This window comes from Magallana gigas, chromosome 9, assembly GCF_963853765.1.
Source record: "Magallana gigas chromosome 9, xbMagGiga1.1, whole genome shotgun sequence".
Taxonomy (NCBI): domain Eukaryota; kingdom Metazoa; phylum Mollusca; class Bivalvia; order Ostreida; family Ostreidae; genus Magallana; species Magallana gigas.
In genome coordinates, this window is record NC_088861.1 from 29417834 (window position 1) to 29445698 (window position 27865).

General features: G+C 32.4%; 2 protein-coding genes across 3 annotated transcripts; one reads left to right on the top strand and one right to left on the bottom strand.

Annotated features, from left to right (window-relative positions):
• The first annotated feature begins 3 nt into the window (after positions 1-3).
• Positions 4-6391, top strand: LOC136271338 (serine/threonine-protein phosphatase 6 regulatory ankyrin repeat subunit A-like). Its single transcript, XM_066071196.1, has one exon. It carries the CDS (start codon positions 119-121, stop codon positions 4544-4546), a length of 4428 nt encoding a protein of 1475 aa, XP_065927268.1. The 5' UTR covers positions 4-118; the 3' UTR covers positions 4547-6391.
• A 6874-nt stretch (positions 6392-13265) lies between these two features.
• Positions 13266-16561, bottom strand: LOC105337316 (uncharacterized). Of its 2 annotated transcripts, none has more exons than XM_066071656.1 (6): positions 16480-16561; positions 15308-15425; positions 14861-15007; positions 14508-14581; positions 13949-14020; positions 13266-13442 (listed from the first exon to the last, which is right to left on the bottom strand). In XM_066071656.1, exons 1-3 carry the CDS (start codon positions 16513-16515, stop codon positions 14871-14873), a joined length of 291 nt encoding a protein of 96 aa, XP_065927728.1. In that variant the 5' UTR covers positions 16516-16561; the 3' UTR covers positions 13266-13442; positions 13949-14020; positions 14508-14581; positions 14861-14870. The 2 variants fall into 2 exon arrangements, with proteins under 2 accessions (XP_065927728.1, XP_065927729.1); XM_066071657.1 differs by lacking the exon at positions 13266-13442 and adding an exon at positions 13476-13521.
• Positions 16562-27865: the final 11304 nt, after the last annotated feature.

A 27865-nucleotide genomic window follows, 5' to 3' on the forward strand; every position in this document is an offset into this window, starting at 1 on the left:
TTTTGAGTGTAGTGAGCATGACTTATCCAAATTGAAATATTCATTTGATTTAATACAAAATTTTATTCCATTGAATGCTGACGCAACGAAAAATGATGCATTTAAAGTACACATTGATATGACAAGTAGACCACAGACATACAAGGTAGCTGTCAATAAATTGAAAATCAATCCCTTCCTGCTAAACAATTGCATGATCGATTTGGATTCAAAAGACTGGAAATTACACAAAGACGATATGAAAGAAATTATGCAGGAGAAGATGGAATCTGCTTTCAACTTGCATGGTATTGAAAAAGAGGATTTTTCGCCGATACAATGGAGCCGCATTGTAGAGTCTTCTTCTCCTTTCGGGTTTCCTTTATGCGCACAATTATTTGCATTCGATTTGAAATATAGGAAATTTGGAATCGACTTCTTTTTAAATCCTCATGCCTATATGCTTTCCAGAGTGAAGGGTCTCATCGAAGACGATAGTACAAAAAAAACAGAGGGGCTTTTCCTCTTGATATTAATAAATCACATTCAGAACAAACTTTTAAAAATTACGGAAAAAGAAAAATGCTGGAAGGTTCTAAGTGATTTGCAGTTAACAACAGAATTGGAGCTTGAGGAAACGCATGTTGATAATTTACATGCACTAGCTAAAGACATCGATCGTCTGGAAGTCTTCGTTAGAGAATCTCCAAGACATGTGTATCACTTTATACACCACAGTGTTCAAGAAGCTGTCCAAAATTATTTCGTCGAAACCTACACTACCAAAGCTATTGAGATTCTACCATTACATGTTTTATTTCCAAAAATGCACCGAGATTATGTTTTAAATTTTGCACCAAAATTGAAGTCGGAATTTTTTAAACGTCTTCGAGAGGAATTAAGAAATGGAAATCTTTGTGAGGTTTGCCAATATGAGGAACTTAAAGACAATCAAGTCTCAAAAGAGTTTATAGAAGATATGATGAAAGTTGAAAAAGATTTCATAGATATTTTACATACAAAAGATAAAAACGATATCCCTTTAATGCACCAGTTGACACTCGTAGTATGTGAAGGAACGATTCAATATATTTTAGGGCACACAACATTCAAACGTATTTGTTCAGACCAGGAACTTTATAACCAATATTTCTATTCATTATTGGCTTGTTGTAAATTGCAAGAAAATAGAACGTTGACTGAGTATATTTTAACGGCATATTCAGGAGAAGATATTCAGAATCAATTTTTAAAAACTAACAACACCAATGCTTCATCTGAATCAGAAGAAGTAACATATCTATCCCCTCTACATGTAGCTTTAAAACACCGAAACGAAAGTGCAATACAGCTGTTACTTAAACACAAAGCAACATTTCCTCACGTGCGATGGCAAGCATGGCCTTTTCTGCATATATGCTGCGAGTACGGGGTATCGCAGTTTTGTTGCCCCGAGCTGTTGGAATCAGTTTATGAATTTGAAAATGAAAAAACTTTAAATCCCGAAAATGAACTGAAACGGGATTTAGATTACAGCAAGATTAAATCAGTTGAAAATGAAGATCTAAAAGACTTTGTATTAAAGCTTCATAATTTATTTAAGGATCCTGAATCACCCGAGATGATATTGCTGAATCTTGTTGAAATTCCATATTTAGATATAACAGGTAAATTGATATTATCATTTTGTTCAATGCCAGATGTTAAAGAACGTGCTGAAGAAATGAACAAACATCCGATGAATTTTGCAAACGTGGATGGAAATACAGTTCTTCATTTATATTTGAAATTATATGATGACAATGAAGGGCTTTTAGAGGAAAGTGAGGACGAAGATATCGATTCAGAAAATGAAAGTGATTGTCGATTACTTTCGGTAGAGGTTTGCAATAATGATTCTTTGGAATTAATAAAGCAAAGAAAAGCTGTACATGTAAATAGCACTAAGCATTTGTCGACAATAGAGGTGTTGTGCACCAGCGGAATTGACTTAAATATGAAAAATAAATCAGAACAGACGCCTCTCATGATTGAAATCAGCAAGTCTCGCCCTTCTGTAGAAGCAATTTCAATCCTATTGAAATACGGAGCAGATCCCAATGAAGATCAGTTTAGTCAAACTTGTTTGAACAAAATAATCAAGCAGAACTACAAAAACTACAAAATAAGTGAAACAATAGAACTTCTTTCCTTGTTGATTGGTCATAAGGCCGCTGTCGACAAAAAAGATCAAAATGGTGACAATCTCATCTTCATTGAGTTAAAACGGCAAAATCCAAGGATGAAAATTTTGCGTTTTCTTATCAACATAAACATAGATATGAGTGTAAAAGATGCATTAGGAAGAAATGCACTGTGTTTAGCATTGCAATTACCAAACGACGTTCTCCAAAAAGAGAGAGTCGTTCGGGCCCTACTAATTTCAAAAAAGTTGAATGTACTTTCGCGGGACAAAGATGGACGTTCGGCTCTAGGTTTGGCTATATTAGATGTAAAGTACCATGAGAAAATATTGCAGCAAATTGTTGACCATGAAACTTGTGCATACCCCCTTCATGAATGCATTAAAGAAAACTTTGCTGAAAACATAAAAATTCAGGCTCTGGAATATCTTATGTTAACAGACCCAAGAAAAGGTAATATTCGTGCGGTTAACGACAAACACGAAACAGTATTAATCACTGCTGCAAAGAGTTGCCCTGACATGGACAAACTGTTCCACTTTTTGATGACCAAAGATATTGATATAAATGCAAGAGACATATATCAAAATACTGCACTTTACTACGTAATCGAAGCAAACAACATTGACTTGACAAAACGAAGTGCTACCATTGATTTGCTTTTATCAAAACACCCCTTTGTTCATGACGAAGACGGAATCAAAGATTTACATTCACCTCTATTGACTGCTCTGAAGTTCTTGATAGATAGGTCATATATTGTGTTGACTGAATCAATTATGCATGCTGATGAAAAATCGATGCAAAATTCAGATCTAGAGAGTCCTACCCTTATTATGCAGAACAAGGATGTATCTTTAAACTTAGAAATTGTTCAAAAAATTCTTGACATTGCAGAAACTGATCTTAAAGCATACGAAGCTGATGAAAACAAACGGACTTATCTTCATTATTGTGCTAGTTCTAGGTTTTCAGATGATAAAGCGCTTCCTATTTGCAGACGCCTAGTTGAACTTGGTGTCGATGTTGACAAAAAGGACAAAGATGGTCTCACCTGCGTCGATATGGCTTTAAAATACTCGGACAAAAATTATCACACGCTTATGTATTTAATGAGCAGTTGTAATTTGGAAAGTTTTGAAATAGATGAGGCATTGCAGTATCTGGCAGATAATAATTCACTGAATGTTGAGATTCTCAAATACATGAAGGAAAACTTTTTGTCGCGTAAAAAAACAAGAAATATTTTACACTATCTTGCGTCAATAGGATATGAACCAAAGTCCTATAGTAAATCCCAACGTGACGAGTTATTCGATGTTTTACAAAGCTGTTTCGCAGTAGACGAGGAAAATGTTGATTCAAAAATTCCTTTACATATTGCAATTGAAGAAAATTCACGCTCCTCATGCGTATTGAATTTTTTGAGGATAACAAAATCATTTATTAATAAACCTGATGATGATGGCAATACAGCTCTCCATTTAGTTTTGAAATCAGAGAGAGAAGACAGTGATGTCTTGACTATTGTTAAACAAATGATACAACTCAAGGTTAATGTTAATAGCAAAAATGAAATGCAACGGACTCCCCTTATGGTAGCGGTGACGTGCTTAAAAGAACGAACAAGTACAATAAAAGCAATTCTTAAGGAAAAACCTGACCTTAACCTAAGAGATCGCGAAGGATCTACAATTCTTCATCATTGCATCGAAGCAAAGAAAGACGATTTTACAGCTTATTCCCTTTTGTCCCTTTTCTTGGACAGCGGACTACGTGTACCTTTAAATTCAAAGTCAGGGGCGGGGCTTACACCATTGAACCTAGCAGCAACAAATATGTCGTACAGTCGGGTTTTGTGTATACTGAAATTAGTGCATAACAAAGAAAATATGGCTGTCACAGTTGATAAGAAAGGCCGAAGCCCATTGTATAATGCAGCAGACTCTTTATCTGGAGTTCATCCTCTGATGGTACTAGAGAGACTAATTCGATCATACATATTTTTAAGGCAAGAAGATAAACCACATTTGAAAACAAACAAAGGCTATAATGTATTAGAAGTCTGTGAGAAATCAAAGTACCGCTCTCTTACTGATCTTTTGGAGACTAAGAAAACATGTGAAGAAACAATTTATAATATCATTCAAAAAGCTTTGATCGACGTATCAGGAAGATTGTTTGAAAAAAGTCTTGATAAATTCGACGATGATTTCCTGAGGGATAATCCATTGATTCCGAAAAAAATAGAAACCCTCATTGCAGACTCTATTCCATATTTGTCAAAATGTAGACTTGAACATTTGAAGGATGAAGTACCAGAGGAGGATAATGAAAATGAATCTAGTGTCCTTGATCTTGAAAATGTAAATAATACCAAATAAATACATATTTTAGTACATATGTAATGCAAATGTATACATGTAGAACATTCCGCTTGTTATTAATGATATATTATCATCCAGTATTTAAGCATTGATGTTTAAACGTATATACATGTACAATATATTTGTATATGTCTGTATGCTAAATATTTAGTATTCTGAATTTAAATTAGAATGCTGTCTTCTAGGTTAATTGCCAATCATACTTATTTCCTTTTTTTTTTGTCACTTCTGTATTGTCACTCTCCAATGCATGAAATGTATGTGTTATATGTATTATTGTTCAATTGATTTTTCTCAACACTGTAATTTATGCAGTTCAGAGAATAAAGAAATTGTCATCGCCATTGTCAAGAGCGACAATTTAGATACGTTTCCCTTTTTCAGGTTTAAACAATCGTAAATTATATTTTTAAAGGGATTTTGAAATAGAGAAAATTTGATTCGCGTAAACTTTATAGACCGTTATAGGCTCTGATTCGTGGAAAAAACCCTGTTATACGGTTTAATTGGCCTTCTAAATGTAAAGCTTATATATTTATTTTTTTCGAAAACCAACAAAACGTTGCTATTTAAGAAATAAAGAATCATTCTTTGAGCATTATTGGGTGATAATTTCGGTCGGTGTGTAAACAAATCAAATGAAGCCCAAAGGGCTAAAAGTTTATGATAGATTTGATAACGCCCGACCGAAATTATCACCTCATAATATTCAAAGATACTTATATTTATTTGATTTTAAGCCATCGTACGATTAAATATTTAAATATAAATAAACAAACACCACTGGCGCCCCAAACTTTTTGTCATTTAAAGTTATGGGTTATAAAGTACAAAATAGATACGTAGTGTTATTAAAGGCAAAGACACTGGAAAATGTAAATATAATTATATAGTGAATTGCATGTAGCGAAATGCTTAGCATTTAAATTAACAGAGCTGACCAATGATATTACATGCCGATCATTCCTTTGAAAGGAATACATGTACTTAGCTTGTAGAGGTTGATCCAACTGTTAATGTTTGTCCAATGTTAGATCCCTTCAGGGTTTGAAAAATGTTCAAAGTTGGTTCAAAATGTATATTTTGAAATAATATTGGAACTATGATACATTCTTACTAATAACAATTTATTATTGTAAGCCAGAGGACTACAATGACAAAAAAAACATCAAGGGATGAAGTTTTAGCATTTAATCAACTGAAATACATGTATAAATGAAAGGTCTGGAGATGACTGAATGGCGTGGATATACCTTTCAATCACCTTTAGGTAACGTATTAGTCACATTTCAGTAACCTTTCAGTCATATTTCAGTTGACTAAATGGCAGAACTTCATCCAATACAATTTCCTATTTAATTAGTAGGTAAGTCAATTCATGCAAATAATAAAAAAATGTCAAGGACTTAATTGTCATCCGAATATTATAGATATGTATATAGCATTGAATAAATTGTACATACATTTCTTTACTTAGTAGTTCTAGAGACTGAGGTTACATGATGACCAGTCGACAAATTTTAAAATATTTGCAAATTGTTAATACTTGTAAATTAACTGTTTGGTATAAATACATTAATTTGAACGTTACGTTGAGCCTAAGACAAAACTTCTGTCTTATCGATAATTTTGTTTATTTGACTGAAATATTTTACACACCCCCCCCCCCCCCAAAAAAAGGGGGGGGGGGCAACAAATACTCCTTCAATTAAATTTTCTTTATGTAAAATTAGGTAAAATATATGCTACGAATAATAAAATGCTAATAAAATTTTACTGTGTATAAATCGTTTTTTTTCTGGTCAAACATTCATAGTGTCTTAAATATCGAGTGCTTAGTTATCAAAATAGACACAGCAATCTGAAAATCATCATTTATAAACTTATTGATTATAAATTATAAATTTATAAACGTTTTAAAGAACATTTCATATTCGAACGACGTCCAATTATATTTGTAAATGAGAATAATTAAAACTTCAATCTTCATGAAATGGTGTATACATTTGTTAATTCTACAATGAAACTGATACAATAATGATATGAAGTACGGAACTTTCTTCCATAGCATGGGTACATGATACATCTTTTTACAAGATATTAGATATCATAAACTCCTTGTGTTAACGTATCTGTTTGACGTATTTTTTACTACTCATGTTACAAAAGATATATTAAAAAATATAAACTGACAATGATAGTCCACTTGGTAAATATAAGGGTATTTCCTGTATTAATTGAGTTATATTTTATTTTAAAACGCAAAACAGTGAGAACGGAAGAAGTTTATTTTTTTTACATACAAATTCAGGATTTAGTGGAGAATAAGCGTTATGAAAGATTGACTTCTTATCAGCAACTTCATAAAATTTGACAAGAAGCCTTCATCAAGTTCAACTTGACAAGAACTACGTTTATCAGAATGTCCAAGAGAACAAACCACATTTTTTCACTTTTTTTTTGCTTTGGACATGAAAAGAAGCATAAGCATGTTTTTTTTCACTTTTTTAAACAAAAATATACATTACCGTGTTTAAAGATGCCCAATTGCAAAATTCATAGAACCTATAGAACAAATAGTACAAAAATCAATTTAAATTCTAGTACTTATGTTAAAATTTGAGTTTTATGATCGTCTGTGTCTATTTAAGAACACAAAGCACGTATCTTCTATCGTCGCAGCCTGACGTCATCAGAGATCCACTGTTGTGGCCCTTAGCGACTGCACATGCCCCGGGGGTGGCAGTCGTTGTCACTCCCACTACGTCCCCTGGGACGGGCTGTCCACTGGTCTCCCATACCCAACCACGCCCACTGACAAACATGGCGTCCAGGTAGAAACGTGTATGCGTGTAAGCACCTTGAAGAGAATTCAAAGTTAATACTGTAAACCAATTTTTATTCGCGGCAACTTTATCTCGCGATGAACTGCCGATAAACTGGTTTGCGACGACTAATGTTCGCGACCAAGCGTTATCCAGACGTGTATTGTAAAAAAAAACAATAAACGAAGGATAGGTTCGCGTGCGAGAAATATTTGCAACTAATCTCGCGAAAATTTCTCGCACGCGAATAAAAGTTGGTTTACAGTAACCTAAAGTTATCCATTTTTAACAAATATCTGTGTACAGTTTATCATATTATCGAGTAAAAAATAAGAAGAAAAAGGGTAATCTAATAGTTTCTAATACTGTAAACCAACTTTTATTCGCTAGCGACAAACTTTTAGCGAGGTTTTTTAAGAGCCCCATGGTCGCTTATATTTTTCGCCGCAAACCAGTCATTGGCATTTAGGTATTTTATCAAAACGAGTATAGTATATGACGAAGGGTTGATCGCGAAAAAATATCGCTCAGAACAATTCTATCTCCAGTAAATCGTTTACGGTATTCTTGACTGTTCAAAGTAAAAGTAATTTTAAGCATTTATTCATTATTTATTGAAAGATACATAACTACGCGGGTAGGTTAAGGCAACTCCGAGTTTAATGACAGTCGAATTATGATAAATTTTAAAACTGTATATTTTTATGAAAACAGTGCTGAATATTAATACCAAGTGAATGTGTTCACCGAGATATTATTTTTCTACTTCGGAATCGACCTGATCTTTGAAGCTGCCGTGCCATGGTATTACGTGACAATTAAAACATAGATAACTTTTTTACCTTCACAAAAAATCAAAAAGTGTAACACTACCCCGGAGTTCATTTGTATGTATGAAACAATAATTCGATCGGCAATTAGTTTATGTTTATCAGTATTACTTCTAGAATCCTATTGTTAATAGCATAAAATAAATATTGTCATTAATTATTGGAAACCCCCTCAACTTCTTTAATTTCATTGAAAATATTACGTATTTTTTTCATTTACAGCAACGAAGCATACGACTCTAGCAGCACTTTTCAAGTACTTTAGGTCATATACTTTTGATATTTACCAAATTCATCTTTCATAATATTCGGGGTAGTGTTACACTTTTGCCTTTTCTGTACACACTGACAGAGGAAAGGCCGGTCAAGCCATATAATTGTCTATCTGCTTACATTATAACACTCGCTGATAAAACAAAATATCCATGTTTTATTATCCTGATTATATCCTAACTGAAAATCATCTAAATCTTGGATATCTGTATTGAATAAATCTTTCTTCTGCATTATTTACACTGCATTCCGATGATTTGTCTCCAAACATTGATCTTCTCTATTAAACATGTTTGTGACGTCATCAATGATTATTATACGTAATACAGAGAAATCGAAGATATATAATTCAGCTAGAAGAGTTTCTAGTGACATTTTACGCCTGTAGTATTTTATAATTTAAACCAAACTTAAAATAAAGTTAAAATTGACATGTTTCTGAGTAAAATTTATATGACATCATGCTGCTTATTAAGACGTTATATCGATCAGATGAATTTTTACTCGCTGAGAGTTGCCTTATCATACCTGCATGCAGCGGTGAGTGCATACAAATTGACCGTTAGAGCGTTATGAAAATTTGTATGCATACATTGCTGCAGTTATAAAACTGTATCTTCCAAAAAATAATTATTTAATGCTTATTTTTACATTTTTTGGACTTCTTGCCTTGTCTGCAAATGTGATTCTTACCTTAAAATTAATATGTTATCCTAAGTGTAAGTTTATATTAAGAGGCACATTATTTTTTGAAAGATATAGATATAACTGCAGCGGTGTGTGCATACAAATCGAGTACCACGTGTTAGCGCGTAATTAAATTTGTTTGCACACATCACAGCAGAAATCATAATTTAATGCTTATTTATACATTTTTAACTTCCTGCCTTGTCTGCAATTAACGTGATGTATATCTTTAAGTTCCTATCTTATCCTAAGGGTAAGTTCATATTAAGGTAGCTCGCTGGTTTACCTGCTTGTGAGAAAACATACCTTGAAAATTTGTCCACGTGATCCATAGGTTTCAGAGTTTTATTTCTAAAATTTACTTGAGATTCGTCTGCGCGGTAAAAATGGGCGCGCTTGATTTGTTTAGACCTTACAACCTGTGTACACTTTTCTCTAATCAAGTGCAAAAGTGTACATTTTAGATGAACACCATCTACACTTTGTGCATATGGCGGCAAAACGGTAAACTGAGAAATCTTCAGAATTTCTTTTGTCAGCACATGAAATATGCTAGAGTTGATAGCCTAATTGTAGCACATATTGCGTGTGTAAATATGAAAGTGTTCAAAGCATAAGAAAAATAAATTCAAAAGCTTTGTATTTTTTATAAAAAACATGTTTTGTGAGCAAAAGTCAACAGATACATTGAACATGTATAGTATACTAAGAAGTCGTAAAGATAGTTTTATACACATTTATTTTTCAATGCATATGAATGCACTAGCTCGCTAATAATATTGCCAGATCATTTATTTACAAAAATTAGTTATTTTCAAAAGCTATTAAAAGTATTGTCTTAAAAACGGAACTCCTCGGCAGCTGTCACTACTTTGGCGGCCATGCATATTGAAAATATTGACTACACCAAATTGAGCTTGATTAAAAGGCGTAAATCATCTACCCCAAGTGAACCACAGTGTAGACAAATCCAGCGCGCCCAATGTTATCGTGTTTCAAATACAGTGTCATTGATAAAATCACGCAACGCCATTTCAATAAAATATATCGTAAAACACACACCTTAGTCGAGAAACGCATTACAACACTATGTTCCAAACTTTTAAACGATTTAGACAAAATTAATTATACTCAACACAATAACAGAGAAGATAATTATGAGTACCCTGTGAGCATTTAAGCGTAAAACTGCCGTAGCTTTCAACCCAATTTACAAGCCAAAAATATGTGGAATGTGAATATTGCAAAATATATATAAACATGTAAACCATTGCGTTTTGGAGGTTTTCTTCTCTTCAAAGGAAATAACAAAAAGTACAGAATAACAAGACTTAGTAAATTCTGATTGATATAGATTTTTTTTAAAGGTCAAGATCTAGTAAATAAAAGGTGCCTAGAGGTTTACAAAATTCAAGATATAAATTAATTCTTTTAATGATGCTTCATAACAATATCTTTCTTTCATAGGGTGTCCCGGGGCTTAAATGCTTGGTAGACCCAATGAAAAATCATGTTTTAAACAACCATTTTCTATGAAATATGAAGGATAAAAGAAACAAATCTCGGAGTTATGTGCATTTTTTTACTAATGAAATATATCTAGAATGCCTACAGTCTCTCCAAAAACGGCATTGAGCAAGCTCTTGACCTCCTCTTTAAAATAATGTCAAATTGAATAAAGGTACTGGGATTACTTTTCCCGTGATTAAATATAGAATGTCAAAATATTGTTTTATTTTCTACATAATTTCTTTAAAGCCGTAAAATACGGGAAAAGATTCATCAAATCAATTATAACGTCATAACGGTTCTAGAACCAAAAAGATAGTTTGGGATCATTTACTAGATATTGACCTTAATTTAACCACGATTGTACATGTAAGCATCTAAAAAAGTTGGCCACATTTAATTCAAAGATAAAAGACATTCTCCATTTAATTTGATACAAGTAACCAGTTGCACAAAGATCTAAACGACAAGAGGATATATTCCTACATACCTGTGAAAGAAATACAATAGAAATCGATGAAAGGGAATATGTCCAAGATATCTTCATTGAACAATTATCCCTTTTCACTTATAAAATTTCACAGGAAACGAAAACAATTTTCTTACGGAGATTTGTAATGGGAAATGTTTACATGTACCTTTTTTTCTCCATTCGGAATACACTCGGAATGCATCGGGCAATTTTTTAACATTATCATCCGGGCTTATTTATGGCTTATGCAATGCAAAATCTCTGTAGACTTTCAATTTTTGGATGTGTATTGAAACGTGAAGCGGTAGAGGGGGCGTTTCAAAACAGGTAACCTGGACATTTTTCATATTAGTGGATGAACGTAGTTTGAGCACAAAGATACTTACTATTATTGAAAAAAGTGGTGGAAGCAAAAACTCGGGACAGAGTATAGTACAGACTTACGATGACTGGAGTGGGGTCCAAAATTATGTACAAACGTTTTATATACGCCGTTTGTCACACTTAAAAGCTCCGCCCCATTTCTGACGTCAACGAGACGCCCACAGCGAGCGTCACACCAGACCTGTTTAAATAAAAAAAGTTCCGTATATTTTTTCTTTTCTTTAGAGGATCCCTATTTCGTGGTTTTGATTGGTACGTTCTGTATACGGTAAATGCTACTATCGTGCTACTATCGTCATCTTTTTGCATGGTTGACGCCATGGCGTTATGGTTTCAACTGCAGGTATTCAGTGAATTTTCTCGAAAATATCTCGTTGGGGGCATAAAATTTATATTATATTGTAGAATAAACATAAATGTCTTACAATATAAGCTATATTTGGGCTCGGGTCAAAAACATGAAGACGGTTTAGCAAGCCTAGCTCCTTGTCACGTTTTATTACCCCGCCTAAATATAGCTTAATACATGTTTTTCAAGGCAGTAACCATGTATTTTATAATAATGACCCTTAATATGTGATGTTATATATTTATTTATTACTTGAATATTTTTAGACTGAATGTTTTTATAATACTATAAAGTTCACCGTTTCCGCCTTTGTCAAATAAAAAACTGTCATTATCTGATAAATCTGGGAAAATGGGCATAAAAAAAATAACTTTGATAAGACCCCAGGGACCAATTAAACCAGGAGGTAAAAGGTTTTTTTTTATTTGACCATTTGATGCCTTTAAGCAATAACTTTCATATTTCATAGAACAGAAAAAAATCCACAGTGCAAAAGATTATAATAAAAGTTAAAAATGTGCAAAATTGATACATTTCAAGCAAAATGATGATAAACTTTGAAATGACCCCCTAAACAAACGATGTGTATTAATGTCTGATTTTTTTTCATCATAAAATCATGATTTTTTTTTTGTACATATACAAATTCATGTAAAGAAATATTCATCCAAAACCTAGGGCTTAACAAATAAGATCCGACCTCGTTGAATAACCTTGTTGTTTTTTTACACAATAGGACAAAATTAAGAATATTGAGTTTGTTAAATAAGTAACTGAAATAATTTTTATATCTTTTGAATTTGAATATTTTCAATCACTAGAGAGATGTATTTGGTTTTGAACAACAGTCAATGTAAACCAGCAGACAAGGTGTGAGAGAGAGAAAGAGAGAGAGAGAGAGAGAGAGAGAGAGAGAGAGACAGAGCTACCTTAGTTTGGTTCTTTGTTAGGAATGCTGCTTGATCAAAGAAGTAACACTTGTTGTTGACATAGAAAGACAAGCGACCACCCGGACAATGACAGTCTTCAAAAATAAAAGAATTAAAGAGTCCTGACATCACATAGACATTATTGTGTTCAAAATATCATAAAACACATGTGTCGATTCAATGATTCCACATGAGCTAGGTCAATTCAATCAACGAAAACATCGGAACCTCATTTATCTCGAAAATTTTAGATACATGAGTAGATATTTGAAGTAGATTTGGAAGGGTTTTTTTTCGATGTTTTCATTTTTCTTTTAAAACCCCAATATAGTATATCCTCTGTATCTTGATATTTCGAGTTTATGATAACGAGGCTTGACTGTAATCTGTTCATATCTTTTATGTCCTTACTTGGGTCGTGTGTTGTTACGCCTTGAGTTGTTGGTAATGCTGTTGTTTTTTCAGTTGTAATTGTTGTCAGTGGTGGTTAATGATGTTGTTGTTGTTGGTGGTGTAGTTGTTGTTTCCGGTTTCAGGTTGACGTTACACAGGCTATCATTACAACAGCCTCCTGCCAAACCTGATCCTCTCTTTCCAAAAGTGTTCGTGGAGACAGACGATATCTGGCCACAGAGCTACAGAATCAAAAAAAAGATGGGGTCATTGTTTCTTTCCGAAAGTGTTCGTGGAGACAGAAGATATCTGGCCACAAAGCTACAGAATCCAAATAAAGAGGGGGTCATACAAACTTAAAATTGTCAATGCAAATTTCGACACGCCTCCCGGGAATTTTTTTCAGGATCCTTGCGTGATATATATACAAATCGTATTTTATTATTTGCTTTTAGATGAAGGGTATACAAAAGTATTAAGCTTAAACTGCTTCAACCCAGTTTTTACTCGTAAAAAATTGAACTTGGTTATCACGTGATCAAATCTTCTTAGAAGACATTCGAGAACCATAGGGTTTGAGCACGTTACTAATCAAATTCATGTCCTAGTGGAATTATACACTTGAAGACCATGTGCATGTGAAGCGCAATTTCAAAGTTAGACATGGCGGAATATCAACTATGTTTATCTACAATGTATATAAATAAAACGTTTACAGCTTTGCAAATTTTTACGAAAAATATCTCACCAGTTGTGGTGTACAGCCGAACCGGAAGCCATGTTGTCTTAATGCGTCAACCGTTTCCAACCCGTAACAGACCTAAATAAACTTTTGGACGTTCATTATACGTAAACATTTCAATATGTTCATCCCCTGCGAAGACAATGAGCGGAAACTGAAAATAACTGGAATTTTTCTACGTCCAAGGGCCATAACTCTGTCGAAAATGGCTCGATCCTACCCAATATCGAATTTGACCTAGATATTATCTTAATAAACCTGTATACCAAATTTCATTTCAATATGTTCATCCTCTGCTAAGAAAATGAATGGAAACTGTTGGTGGACCGACCGACAGACCGACAGACAGCAGCAAAGCAATATGCCCTCCTTTCTTCGAAGGGGGGCATAATAATGTATTTGATCCAATAAAAAAAAATTAATTGATGCTTGGTTTTATAATTTATACATGAACATGATATTATCATATTTCTATTAGGTAAAATATTTGTGTATCATAAATGATTTATTTCAGATAGTTAGATAAATCATAATAGAGTGTTGATGTGATAAGAGAAAAACTCACCTCCCCCTGTCCACAGACGGTCGTGAAGTTACACATCCGTTGGTCGTGTACGAAGTCACAGTTGTAGCAGGTCTCTGTAATACCAATCAAACAAACCAGTCACAATTCAGTCAAATAAAGCAATCAAAGTGAAAGAAAAAAATGTACTGTAAAAAGATTTACGGAATCTTTTTCATCCAAAATAAAATCATCAAAAAAAAAGGTAGCATGAATATGTCAATCTTTTGACAGAAATATTTTTGTGTGATTGTGGAGATAAATATGATGCTTAATAAATTTCAAAATACATTGTAATCTTAAGAGCGAAAGTCTTCATAATTCTTAAGTATTTTCCACCTGAAAATAATACTCACTGCAGTGGCCTTATGCCACCGGGCACTTTTTGTACAAACAGTCTTTCGCACAAACGCTGGGATCGGCTGCTACTATATTCGCGCATGCACTAGGAAGGACTTCCTCACATTGTGGATCTGCTGATTGACGCTTGCCAACCAGTACCACTATAATATTGACAAAAATGTAAATGTAACTGTTAGCATGATTACATGTATAATGAGGAGTTTACAATTATTTTCAGTTAATGTGTATGCTTATTATGCTTTGTTTATTATTTATTTGTTGTGTGATTTGCTCGGATAGATAAACATACCTCTTAGGAGGTATTAACTGACCAAAAAAAAACAAATAATAACAGAACCTAACTTTAAAGCGAGAGAGAGAGAGAGAGAGAGAAAGAGAGAGAGAGAGAGAGAGAGAGAGAGAGAGAGAGAGAGAGAGAGCATCAAACGGTAACAACCTACCTCCGGTGAGGGGTGCGGTGGGGGCTAGTGGTGGCGTTGTGGTGGTGGGTCTATAGAAAAGATCGTTACAGAGGTCAGAGTCACAGCAGACGGTGTCCAGGGAGGGGTGGTCACACACCTGTCACAGGTAAACATGTGTACACTGATACAGATTTTTCAACCACAAGCAGAGACAAGTAGTAATATCGTAACAAGAACCCTTCTGTTACAGTGTACATATTGAAACAACGGTTATTATGTTACAATCATTTTCATTTTCTTTTTCCCTTTTTTTTTATTTTAAAGAATTATATATGATATTAGTCAAATTTGGCCCCCGTAATTCGCTATTTTTAAAGTGATTCAGGAACATTAATTTGTTGTGTTGTTTTATAAAAGAGTTGACATAAAATATGTGTTTCACCTATTTATTTGATTTATATGCACTCACTGGAAGTATATGACGTCAGAAGTGACGCTATTTTCATAATTCAATCAAAATCAGTCAAAAATTGACATTTTTCTTATCTTTTTTCGAATAAGAAATAAAGAGCGACTCTTTGAACAAGAACAAACTTTTTGTCACTTATAAGTACTAGAAAGATACATCTTTAGTGAAAATATTTTGTTTGTTCAAGCAGTCGCTTAATGTTTCCTTAAAGAAAAACTGCTTCAAAACAAGCCGTTTTATGCTTAAAATGCGAAAATTGCGGGAAAGGTCAACTTAATGATGTCATATTTTTAAACTGTAGGCACTAAAATCAAAATGAAAATTATGAAAAAACTTCAAATGTATAATTGTACAAATAAAACAAAGAATTATAGTAAAACGACTATGTTCATTTAAGGGGGCCATTTTAGGCTTAAACCATTTACATGCATAGTCCTTTGTCTGGCTCTTCGTAAAAATTTTGTTTTTATTCATGCTGACTAAGTTTCTCAATCTTAAGATATTCGATAATCACCTACATATATTTAGTTTAAGGACAAAAAAAATTGGTCGAAATCTTGAAGCAGTGGGAGCTATTTTCTACTTTTATGATTATGTTCTGCTTGTAAAAGTCAATAAAAAAAGGTCATTCAATTACATTTACTCATTGGTAAGAAAAAGTCAAATAATGTTACAAGATGAAACTTGTTCATATTATCATCTTAAATGCGGCAAAATATTATTGCAAGATGGATGAATATACCTTACAATTTGTTGAGAGATCATTTATGATGTTCATCTTTACTTATGTCTCTAACTGCGCATCCTAATTTGTACACCCTCCGGAAGTTGTCATAGGACTTTACCAAGATGCAATGCTAGTGAAAAACGTAAAACACTTGGTAAAATCTAGTTCAAATTTTGTCTCATACATGTAGATACATAGGACATAAAAGTTTTATACTATGCATGTATATCTAACTAAAGATGTTTCGAATGAAAATTGTGTAACTGTACATAAAGATGTATACTTGCATGGTCTAAAGATGGACAACGAATGGTCTCGTTACCTTGGGTGGAATAGCTGATGTCAAAACACGAGTAGCATTTCAGTTCTGATTGAGAAAGACGATAAACATTAAATAAATACCAAATGGTAGTGTTGTTATAATTATATCATTATAGTTGTACTGGTACTTATCAGGACTTTTTTTTCAAATACGCTATTATATACTATACTTTGTGCAATATTGCTGAAATTTATGTAATTATAATTCTTTGAAACAAAAGATTGAAGATAAAGAAATTGGTTCATTTTACATTAGGATAAACCAAATTTAATTTCTTTAATCAAAAATCAATTCATTGTTCGTGTAACTCTTCTCTCAGTCAGTCTTCTCTCAGTATGTTTAAGGATTACATTTATTATTTTATAACAATCGTAGTTCTTCGCACATATTGCGATAGGCATTTGTGATATACATGTAACGTATATATTCAGATTTAAAGATAAATGCACATGAAAATGTCGTGGAAATGTCATGCATTTAACAGAAAATAAATAAAATTCAACTGTAGCTGCCGCTAAATTATCACCAATTAACAGTACTGATGATAAATACTTAAACTGAACTACGCTTTCTAAAAGATAAACATTTTTCATTGTTTCTATTTGTATAAGAATTATTTAAAAAATCTCTCTCTCTCTCTCTCTCTCTCTCTCTCTCTCTCTCTCTCTCTCTCTCTCTCTCTCTCTCTCTCTCTGTTACTGACCACATCTGTTACAAGTCCGTGCACAGAGAGATGACAGACAAACATCCTCACACATGTTTGTGTAGTGAGTAGCAAACTGCTTGCAAGCACTCTCGCTGACATCATCACAACTTAAGGTCACATGGCATATCCAAAACTGAATAAGCAGACCTGTGCAAGAAAAAAAAAACACATAAAGTTTCGCGAATGTGTTTTCTATTCTAAACATGTTTAGTTAATGTAATTCAACATTTAAAATGTCATGGGTTTTAGTTTAGGATGGAGGATTCTTTTCAATTCACAAAGATCCATTAGTGCAAAATCATAGGTTAAACATGCAAATATTTTGATAACCAACGTTATCTAGAACATGACTACGTACTTCTATGTACTTGCATTATCTTACATTCTATAAAGAATTGAAAAAAAATAAATAGGTAAGTATCTTGTGCGGATCTAGAAGGTTAAGAACCGCAACCCCCAACCCTTAACTTCCACCCTGCTGGAAAAAAAATCTGGATCCGCGCACGAGTATGATTTAGCGGTTGTAGGAAGTTAATTTGATATTGATATATAACTTCATCATGCAAAGAACTATCTACGATAAGCTTACGTTATTACTATAGTACTGATATCAAAACATACCATTATATACACACAGGTGGTAGAAACATTATTTGTTAAAGTTCCTAATATTGAATGTCCAAATTGCAAATTTTTGCGAGTAATTTTGCTATTCATATCATAATTTTACTTATTTTATATGCATCATTTTTTTTTTAAATTTATTTGGAAATTCCCTCTTAAAGTGATTTAAATGAAATAATGCAAGATCAAATAAAAGAAAAAAGGAAATGTTTTCTACTCACTAAAAATAGCACTGGTTGACATGATATGTGACTGTGTGAAGATAAAGGCTTATCAATAGATGGACATTATGGATTAGGGAATGGCGTAAGGAAACCCCCGAGTGACTGTTAGGGTAATTTAAAGAGAATGATTAACGGCAAATATTGTAAAAAATGGAGTTACTTAATATATACTTTTCATACTTTGCGGGCGATTAACTACATGCATTTACATCTTGAAAATAATTCGTCGATTCTTTTCTTTTTTATCTTACATGATTGTGATGCATACAAGAGATCAATTGTTTAATCATTACTGATGGTTTTTTTGTTTGTTTGTTTGTTGTTGGTTTTTTTTTTTATCTTTAAATATATTTAACTGAAAAAATATATAAAAGAAAGGTTATTACCTATAAAATGTCCGATTTCACGTCTTACTTTTAATTATTTGGTTCAACAAAATTCTACCAGAACTTTGGTTTTTTTAACCTTTGTAAAGCTGTGTGTCTATTTTACAAGTTTTATTAGTCCTGTGCGCCTATTTTTTTTTTTTACTGTTCATTTATGGTTATTTTACCATGAAAAAAAAATAAAGCTGAAAAATTCATGTCCTCAACAATGAAGAAATTAGAAATTGAATTGAGATTATCATGGTATTTAGTTTATGGTTGTACGTGTATCTAAACTGTTTTAACAAAGAACATTTAGGCCTAATGAAAAAATTCGCACCTATTACTCGGGTCAAAAACGTCTCGAGTATTGCCGGCCAGGAAAACATCTGCTCCGCTGAGTTAACAAAACGCTTGATCCGTGTCACCCTCAAAGGGCTAACTGAATGGCCTCGCCAAAATATTATTACACAGTTGATTGTTCCTCAGCTAAAATAATTTCTTCACCTGCTGTTTTTATTAGGAAGAACGAGGTATATAAAATAAAAATTTTGAAAACTGTTTCCTAGTTTTATTATTTGACCGACGATCTAGATACTGCATTATGAAATTTCTCTCAATTAAAATGGATGGATGTGTATGCATATTTATTTCTGGATATTTACAAGAATTATAAAGGATTATGTTAATTGTTGCATGTAATGGAGTTGTGCATTAATTTTCTGCAATATCTACTGGATTTTTGCAAAATCACGTATCCTTCACTTTCTATTTGTGGATAGTGTTTAAACATTAAGATTATTATTAAGGATATAATATTAATTTATTTTATTTCAAATTTCAATTACTTTTTTTTACGAACTAAATTTGATGTATTCATTTTAGGAAGAGCAGTTTTCTTTTAACTCTAGTAAATATAATGTTCAAATTCATATGATAAAAGTAATAGTACCTTGAAATGATTGTAAATTCAAAGAAAACTCTCTTATATCATTTTACTTTTTTGAGTTGCGTTATGAACATCTACTCGTTGCATAATTCCTCGCATTTTCAAACCTTATTTTTTTAAATCTGCTACGACTTCATTTCTTCAAGTTTGATTCAAAATCAATGTCTAAGAATGATGATTCTAATATATCCAGTAAGTCTGAGTACTTTTAATAATAATATCCTCTATTTCATATTTTGTTCGAATTCGAATTAATTATTATAATTATAAGAAAAATAAATTTACCTAAAAAATTCATAAGTGTCGTTTATTGGAATGATATGAAACTTTTTACCTGTCAATGACTTGTTTAAAGACAACATTTATTATTTTATAAAAATCGCAGTTACTCGCACATATTGCACTAGGCATCTGCGAGAGAGAGAGAGAGAAAGAGAGAGTAATGTACGTGAAAATGTCATGCATATGTCATGCGTTCGAAAAAAATTATATAAAATTCAACTGTAGCTGCCGCTAAGTTATCACCAATTAACCGTGTTCATGTACTTAAATTGAACTACGCTTTCAATAAGATTTACGTTTATCATCGTTTCTATTTAATATAAAAATTAGATAAAATAATACGTAATTTCTCTCTCTCTCTCTCTCTCTCTCTCTCTCTCTCTCTCTCTCTCTCTCTCTCTCTCTCTCTCCACGCATATTAACAAACAAAATATTGACAAATAACCCAGTCAAAATCTTTTAAATGTTCAATGTTCAGCCGTTAAGATTATAAGTACACAATCAACCGACAAATTTCAAATTGTATTGGGTCGGCATTCATGCCATAGTTACTGCGTGATGCATGCAGAGCCATGGGTATGATGTTTTTGTTTCTCATTAAATGTAAAGCCGATTGATAAGAGCCTTAATGCATGCATTGAAATTTTTCAAAAATAATTTACAAGCAACTTTTTATGTTAGACATAGTTTTTGTGGTGACTCATAGCATGGATAAACACATATATTTATGCATTCCGTGAGAAAAGAGCCGAAATTATTTGCGTTGCTGATCATTTCACATGTACATTTATCTTCTGGTATTTAAACCTTTAGTTATCTAGTAAACTATCTATCTTAAACCTATATCTGAAAGTCTCTTGAAAGTTTTTTTTAAGAAGAGAAAAAAACCATATGTAAACTAATTTGTTTAGGAAGATTTTTTTTTTCTCGAAAACAAAAATGTACCTTACCCATGGGAATCTGCTTTATGTTTTTAAATTGGTATTAAAATTTCTAAAATCTGAATCCGAAATACATGAACATTGATGATGGTTTTTTAAATTATTTAAATCGTGAGTAAATAAATTCAGTTACTCTTTTCCCTTGGATTTGTTTCTAGTACGTACAACACAGAAGAAGAAGCCAATAGTTAAATGTAAAAAAAATATGGCACGGTTTTGTCAACACGCAATGTTTAAGTTTATATAAATATTTGTAAACCACAAAATAACTTGTCCACCTAATGATAACTGTATTCTTATTTTCAACAGCCATTTGGCACCATTCACTTTACGCGCGTGTCTACGTTTTGTTTTGCTGGGAGATTTATGACCCATAATGACACTTGACAAAGCTCTAAGTCGAGAAGTGTTTGACGCAATATATATTCGTAACTTTCACAATATTTTTCTTGCGATTGAAAAGACCACAATTAACTTTTATTCAAGGCGCTTAAACTCGTCTTAATTTAGCACCTCTTGTCTACCTATAGGCTGAAATAACATAGCTACGCCCGAGTTAGCACAGCATAGCACCTCGATATATACATGTACATGTACCGGTATACGTAAAACTAATGTACTTTTACTTACCCCCCCCCCCCGCCTTCTCTCTCTCTCTCTCTCTCTCTCTCTCTCTCTCTCTCTCTCTCTCTCTCTCTCTCTCTCTCTATCTCTCTCTTGATAAATTCACATTCCTGCAAGTCGCACATACATGTAGCACTTTAAATTTTAGTGGATTAAAATTCATGAGAAATTGACCCGCATTCACATTGTATTCCTAATAATGCAGTTAATTAAAAACTAAAGTTTAAAATCACACAATTACAAAATTTTATTTTGCCTCAATTGAACGTGACGGTACATGAGGTACAGAAATATACATAAAGATTAGGTACAATGTCTGAGGTACATTTTTAATTTTTATAGAAAAAAGTGGTAAAATGACCAAATGTTCAAGGGGACAGACTAATACCAATACAAGTGTCCTCTGTTTTTTGAGTGTAAATAAACAGAAAAAAATTTATCCGGATGTGTCAAGTTTTCTATTTTCATAATATTGAAATTTATCTCTCCTCATTACGTGAACGGTATTTAGTGTTTTCCCATTGAACACGATTATTCTCTTTGTACGAGTGATCCACTTTCTGTTATATTTCAAATGTCATGATAAATGCCTTTAGAAAACATTTCTTTTTCCTAAATACTTTCCTCTGTCTCTCTTTTGTTCACCGTATTAAACGTCTCAGGTCGTTGAACAGACAAAAACTCTCTCTCTCTCTCTCTCTCTCTCTCTCTCTCTCTCTCTCTCTCTCTCTCTCTCTCTATTTTAAGGAGGCTTGATAGACAAGAAATTAACCATCAGACCTACCTTAAAATTTCAGACGATTTTTAGTCATTAACTAAATCGCTGATAAACATGCATCAAGTAAAAAAATATGTTATTTTAGCTTTAAAGTCAAAACATTTTCCTATAACTTTTTTTAAAACTATTCTTTTAAAGGAGTTTAAAAAGTTTAAAAGTAAAATTAACCATCAAACCCTCTTTAGATTTAAAATTCATCAAGATACAAGCTTTTACATTGCGTTTAAGATAATTATTCTTATTTCAATAGACAATATTTTAACTTCATTTTGTCAAGCTCAGCATTGGAATCTACATAACTATACATGTAAGGTAATTTTTCAATTTCGAACATAAGAAGCATTTAAATTTATCAATTTTGATCAGCTTAATGTGCTATTATATATAGAACATAAAAAAAGCTTTTAGCCTGTGTAGATTATCCAAAGAAGCGTGTATAATTGAATATTTTTGGTTCTAGAGAAATAAATGAGTCCAATGTTTACCTTCGATATCAAGATTTTTGGTGACACTATAGAGAATAAATATCAAGCTCGGTATTGTTATGAAAACAGCTGCGCAAAATGATCGTTCTTTCCACTTGAATATCGTGCCCGATCGAAAAAAGACAACTCGTCTTGATGAAGTGTTTTCTTTTAATACAGGTGCCCCTTCAAGATGATTATCCCTAAAGTTGATTAAATCTGATGAAATTGTATTGATGGAGATAGCTACTACTAACCCGTCATAGCCACCATCTCTCTCTCTCTCTCTCTCTCTCTCTCTCTCTCTCTCTCTCTCTCTCTCTCTCTCTCTCTCTCTCTCTCTCTCTCTCTCTCTCTCGTATACAATCCTGTGTTGACTTTTTACCTGTTTTTGTCTCTCCATCATCCTTGCACTGACAAGGTCACGTGTCTGGTAATTAGCTAATGGCAAAGTTCAATATCTCAATACACAGAAATGACGCGCTCGTGCATCGGCCGTCACTCTGCAATATCCATGGCACGTGCGCGTTGACTCTTCACTTACCTGTCGCGTTGTTTCAATCATAAACGCGTGCCCTATCCCCCTTTTACAATAACATTTTTGCGGGATAAAAAGCTTGACTTAGACAGAGTTTATGATATTTCTATATAGCTACACATGTACGTTTTGATTAGGTATTGTTTATGTACTAGATTTAGTTTAAAAATCATTATTTCGAATTCTGTAAACAAATTTAAATTTAAGTAATTGTTGATTAAAAATGACCTACATATAATGCTTTATCATCATTCTGTCCGAAAGCTATGCCCGTTGAGTTCTGTTTAATATTTATCAAGACGAGTTTCTCTTTTTTCTTTTATGAAATAATGAATTTCATAAAGTAAAAAGGTTTAAGAGTACTCAATGAAGATGAATTTTTATGATACTGAGAATTCAAATGCATATACATGTAATTTCATTGCCACTTTTGATATTTCATACATATTTTACAAACGATTAGACGAGGACATTTTACATTTACATCAAATGGAGATGTACATGCATACCTCTTAGTTTTACTTGTAATTTTTATCTATTACTAAAGATAAAAAAACAAATCTTCGTTTAAACTCGAAGCTAAAATTGAAGTTTAAGAGAATGAATACAGTTTGTTTGTATTCATGAATGAAGAAACAGGCATCATCATACATGTATATGTAATTTATATTTTCAAGTAACTTTGAGAGTGCTTGCAATTAAGAATTATGTTTAAATGAATTACGAATCTCTCAAATGTATATGATCTAAATTAATTGCAAAATATATACATGTACACCATATACAAATAAATACATTGCATTTATACATGTTTATTTATTCTATGTTATAAAAGGTGTAAAAAAAATAATTACATGTAAATAGATATATGAAAGACTTAGAAACAAAGAAAATATAATTCAAATTTCATTAAAAAAATATTTTTGAATTCATTATTGGTTTTTTTTTTTCATTTAACAATTTATGAATAATGCCGTAAAATTTCAAGATGAGTTTAAACATGAAGAAAAGTTATTCGGGCCGGACACGATAGATTTATTCGGCAATCTTTGAAGTAAAACAGTAGAGAAAATAAACCAAGTTCATAAAATTATTAATATGCTTTAATTTTACTGTTGTTAGTTGCGTCAACTCATACATTTATATAAGCTTAAGAAATCTGAAAATTGCCGATCAACACTTTTGATGTTTATTGTAAGTGTAAGCTATTAATTGAGTAAAAACCCCATAAATGGATTCCCTATTCAAATTTAATTGAACAATAAAAGACCGACTTTATTTCGTTTTGATAATAATTTCATCGAATATGTAACTCTCTTTTATTCATTAATCGGATTATTTATTTAAATGCTCTTATGACCCTTTCAAAAAACCCGCAAACCTCATTTCCTACTTTTCTTTATGTTTAAAATGGTCTAATATTTTTTTCGTAATTTTTACCTATATTGATATATCTTAGCTTTGAGGACTGTGTGTATTTGTTTAATTTGCGGTTTATTTACCAGAGTTTACTCATGTAAAATGTTAACTGTTTTTACTTCTTCTACGAACACCTACCGTAAACCGTTATGAAAACATTGAACGACATTTGGGGTTTTATGACTCTCTGGCGCTTTGAGTGCGACAACTGTAATCCGTTTTCATTTAACGTTGAACTCTCGTATGCTATCGGCATTTCCATGAAAGAAAATAATAAATGAAGTAGAAAATTTGTTTGTTCTTCGAATTTTCTTGACATTTTATCGTAAATGCTCAATATTTAGTGTGAGACATCGAACTGTTTTTATGAATTCCCTTTGGAAAGTTGATGTTCATGGAGTCTTCTTTTTTAGTTTTTAACGTAACTAAAATTGGAAACGAGAAGATGTTCATCGAGAATACTAATGATTGGTGATTAATTACCTTTGCCTCGTTTTTAAGACTGATTGAACTAAACGCCAATCTGATAATAATCCGTCCTCGTCTATTGATTTTAGTCCGGATTATCTCTGACTTGACACTAGCTTAGAGAAGGCACGCGTTTCAATAACGGATTAATTTGCATGATGGTATAAAGAGCTACCTGATAAAAAAGGGGGCTATAACAAATCAGGAAATAACACGGACCGGGAGCTCATGTCTTAGGCGGAATCACGGAAGTAAAAGAAAAAGGTTTGGATTTTTTTTTCTTTTTATTTATGTTCTTTCTGGGGGGGTTTTCTCCTCCAAAATTGATTTAAACAGTTTTATCTAAAATAATATTAAGAATTTAATTTCATTTCAGTTTCCTAAAAAATTTAAAATTAAAATATTGTATTTTAACTTTAATGTCATGTTGTAAATTTTGAATTTACCGGGTGGCAGTAAAATTAATACACAATTTACAACATGGCAAAAAAGTTGTCATGTTGTTGTAAATTTTTCTATTTACTGCCTCCTAGTAAATTCAAAATTCATAACAAGACAGTTTGGAAAAATATGAATCATTATTTAAAGTGAATACGAAAACTATTTCAAAATTTTAATACGCTTTTATAATTTTATATTTATATGTACAGTGTAAATGTACGAAATATTCATATTCATGTTTTTATACTGAGATTGTTTGATAATAATGATTGTTTTGGTTACAAAGTGCTTGAAATCCTTGAATCATTATCTTTATTAAAATAAATTGTTAAAAAAAATAATTGTGTGTGAGTCCAGAGATCTCGAAACGCTAGAAAATATAACATACATGTATTTAAGTTTTTTTTATTTAAGTTTTGAAAATCCTAATTTTCAATATACATGTAAGTAATAAATAATAAATCGGAAATTTCGTTGCAAAAATTAGAAAACGCTAAATCAGTTCGGAATACCTCAAATTGTTTAAAAATTTACTTATATGACAATGAACGTACTTTTTTCGTTGGGGTGGGGGGGGGGGCTTGATTTAGTGGGTTATGCCTTTATTAAAGGAGAAAAACGGTTTATTTGCTTAAGGGAATTCAGTTACATTTGGAAAAAAAAAAAAACTTGCAAAATTGATACTGAATTGCTTTTATTTTTTTATAGAACAAAACACGCAATGCAAGGATTTGACTACGCACAACACAATGACATAATATCTGTGAAGATAACGTCACCAACATGCGAAGATCTCGGGATTCCTCGCGAGAATGAAGACGTCATCATGCCTGCAAGACTGATCAAAAACCCTTCGCTTCATATAGACGGACTGCGTTATGAAGCTTTTGTAAAGAATTCACCGCCTTCCGATCCTTTTTCGCCCCTGTGCATGATCCCTCTGCCTTCTCCGTTTACATTAGATCACCTAGAACCAACGTTTATCCGGAAGCGAAACGAACGCGAGCGTGAACGTGTACGGTGTGTGAATGATGGCTACTCGAGACTGAAAGAGCATCTCCCATTAGAAAATAAACAGAAGCGGATTAGCAAAGTTGAAGTTCTTCGACGTGCAATAGAATATATAAGATATCTAAATGCAGTTTTAGAAAAAGACGATGAAAACAAAATTGAATATTCGGCACTTGGACACAATACAGATGAACTCACAGATTCAGACGAGTCAGCGAAAAACTTAACAGGAAATGAAATTCCAAATGATACCCTTGTCACGTGCTGTAACCAAACTTCACCGGAAACGGAATTGGAGAGTTCTTATTTTCCATTTGAATCTTTGTCGGACTCAGATGAGGTGTACGGAAATGGTAGCGACCTGGGATACGAATCTTTCTCTAGTGGATGTGAAATGGAAGACGAGAATCTCGCGATAAGAGACTTGGACTTCTCTTGCGAGAATCAGAGAGGTCTCAAACGACCACTAGAGTGCGCCTCTGCCGTAAACTGCGCGTCTTCTAAACAACAGTGTAGTTTGGGACCGTGATTTTGATTCTATGCAATATTTTACCCAGTCTTTTAAGTGTTGTTAATATATGTTAAAATAAAAAATAAAATGTTTAAAACTGAAATAAATGCAAACCTTGTTATCTATTTAAAATATTCTTAATTTTTTAGGTAAACTACTTGTAATATGTACGTTATAAGATACATTACATGTAAACTACATTTGTATTTATTTCGAAAGTAAAAAAAAAACAAAAAAAAAACCCCTTTTTTGTGAAATATTGATGTTTATGAAGAACCCTCGTTTAAATCTGTTTTCTTTACAATCTATAAAAATCCATAAACCTCCCTTTATAATCATGACCAAAATATGCTTAGAAAGTATACATGGAAGTCAAAAGTTCACCTGCACATTAAGTCATTAAAATCAGATTATATAAGCAGAATTAATTTTTTCAAGAGAAGCCTTGAATGAATGGCTTTTTTTAACCTTTGAGTTGATAAAAAAAGTTAGTAATAAAAATTTCAAAAATATTACATGCCATAGGAATATCACGCTATTGTTGGATTTCAATTTAATTACTTTTTTTTTAATTCTTATACTATTAAAACAAAGGTGTGTCTTTTTTTAACAGAGTTGGTGTTTGGGACTATTAAGAAACAAACATCCCTATACACAATCGTCAATTTTTAATCGTATACAACTAGATGCCAGGATCCACTGCAATGGTAAAATCGTCAGAGAATTTTGAAAGG

Coding starts and splice junctions, on each gene's coding strand:
- LOC136271338 (XM_066071196.1), top strand. CDS start 119: ATGACAAGTAGACCACAGACATACAAGGTAGCTGTCAATAAATTGAAA.
- LOC105337316 (XM_066071656.1), bottom strand. CDS start 16,515: ATGAACATCATAAATGATCTCTCAACAAATTGTAAG. Junction 15,426..16,479: donor ATCTCTCAACAAATTGTAAG/GTATATTCATCC, acceptor TACCTGTGACAG/GTGTGTGACCACCCCTCCCT. Junction 15,008..15,307: donor CACCGCACCCCTCACCGGAG/GTAGGTTGTTAC, acceptor TCAATATTATAG/TGGTACTGGTTGGCAAGCGT.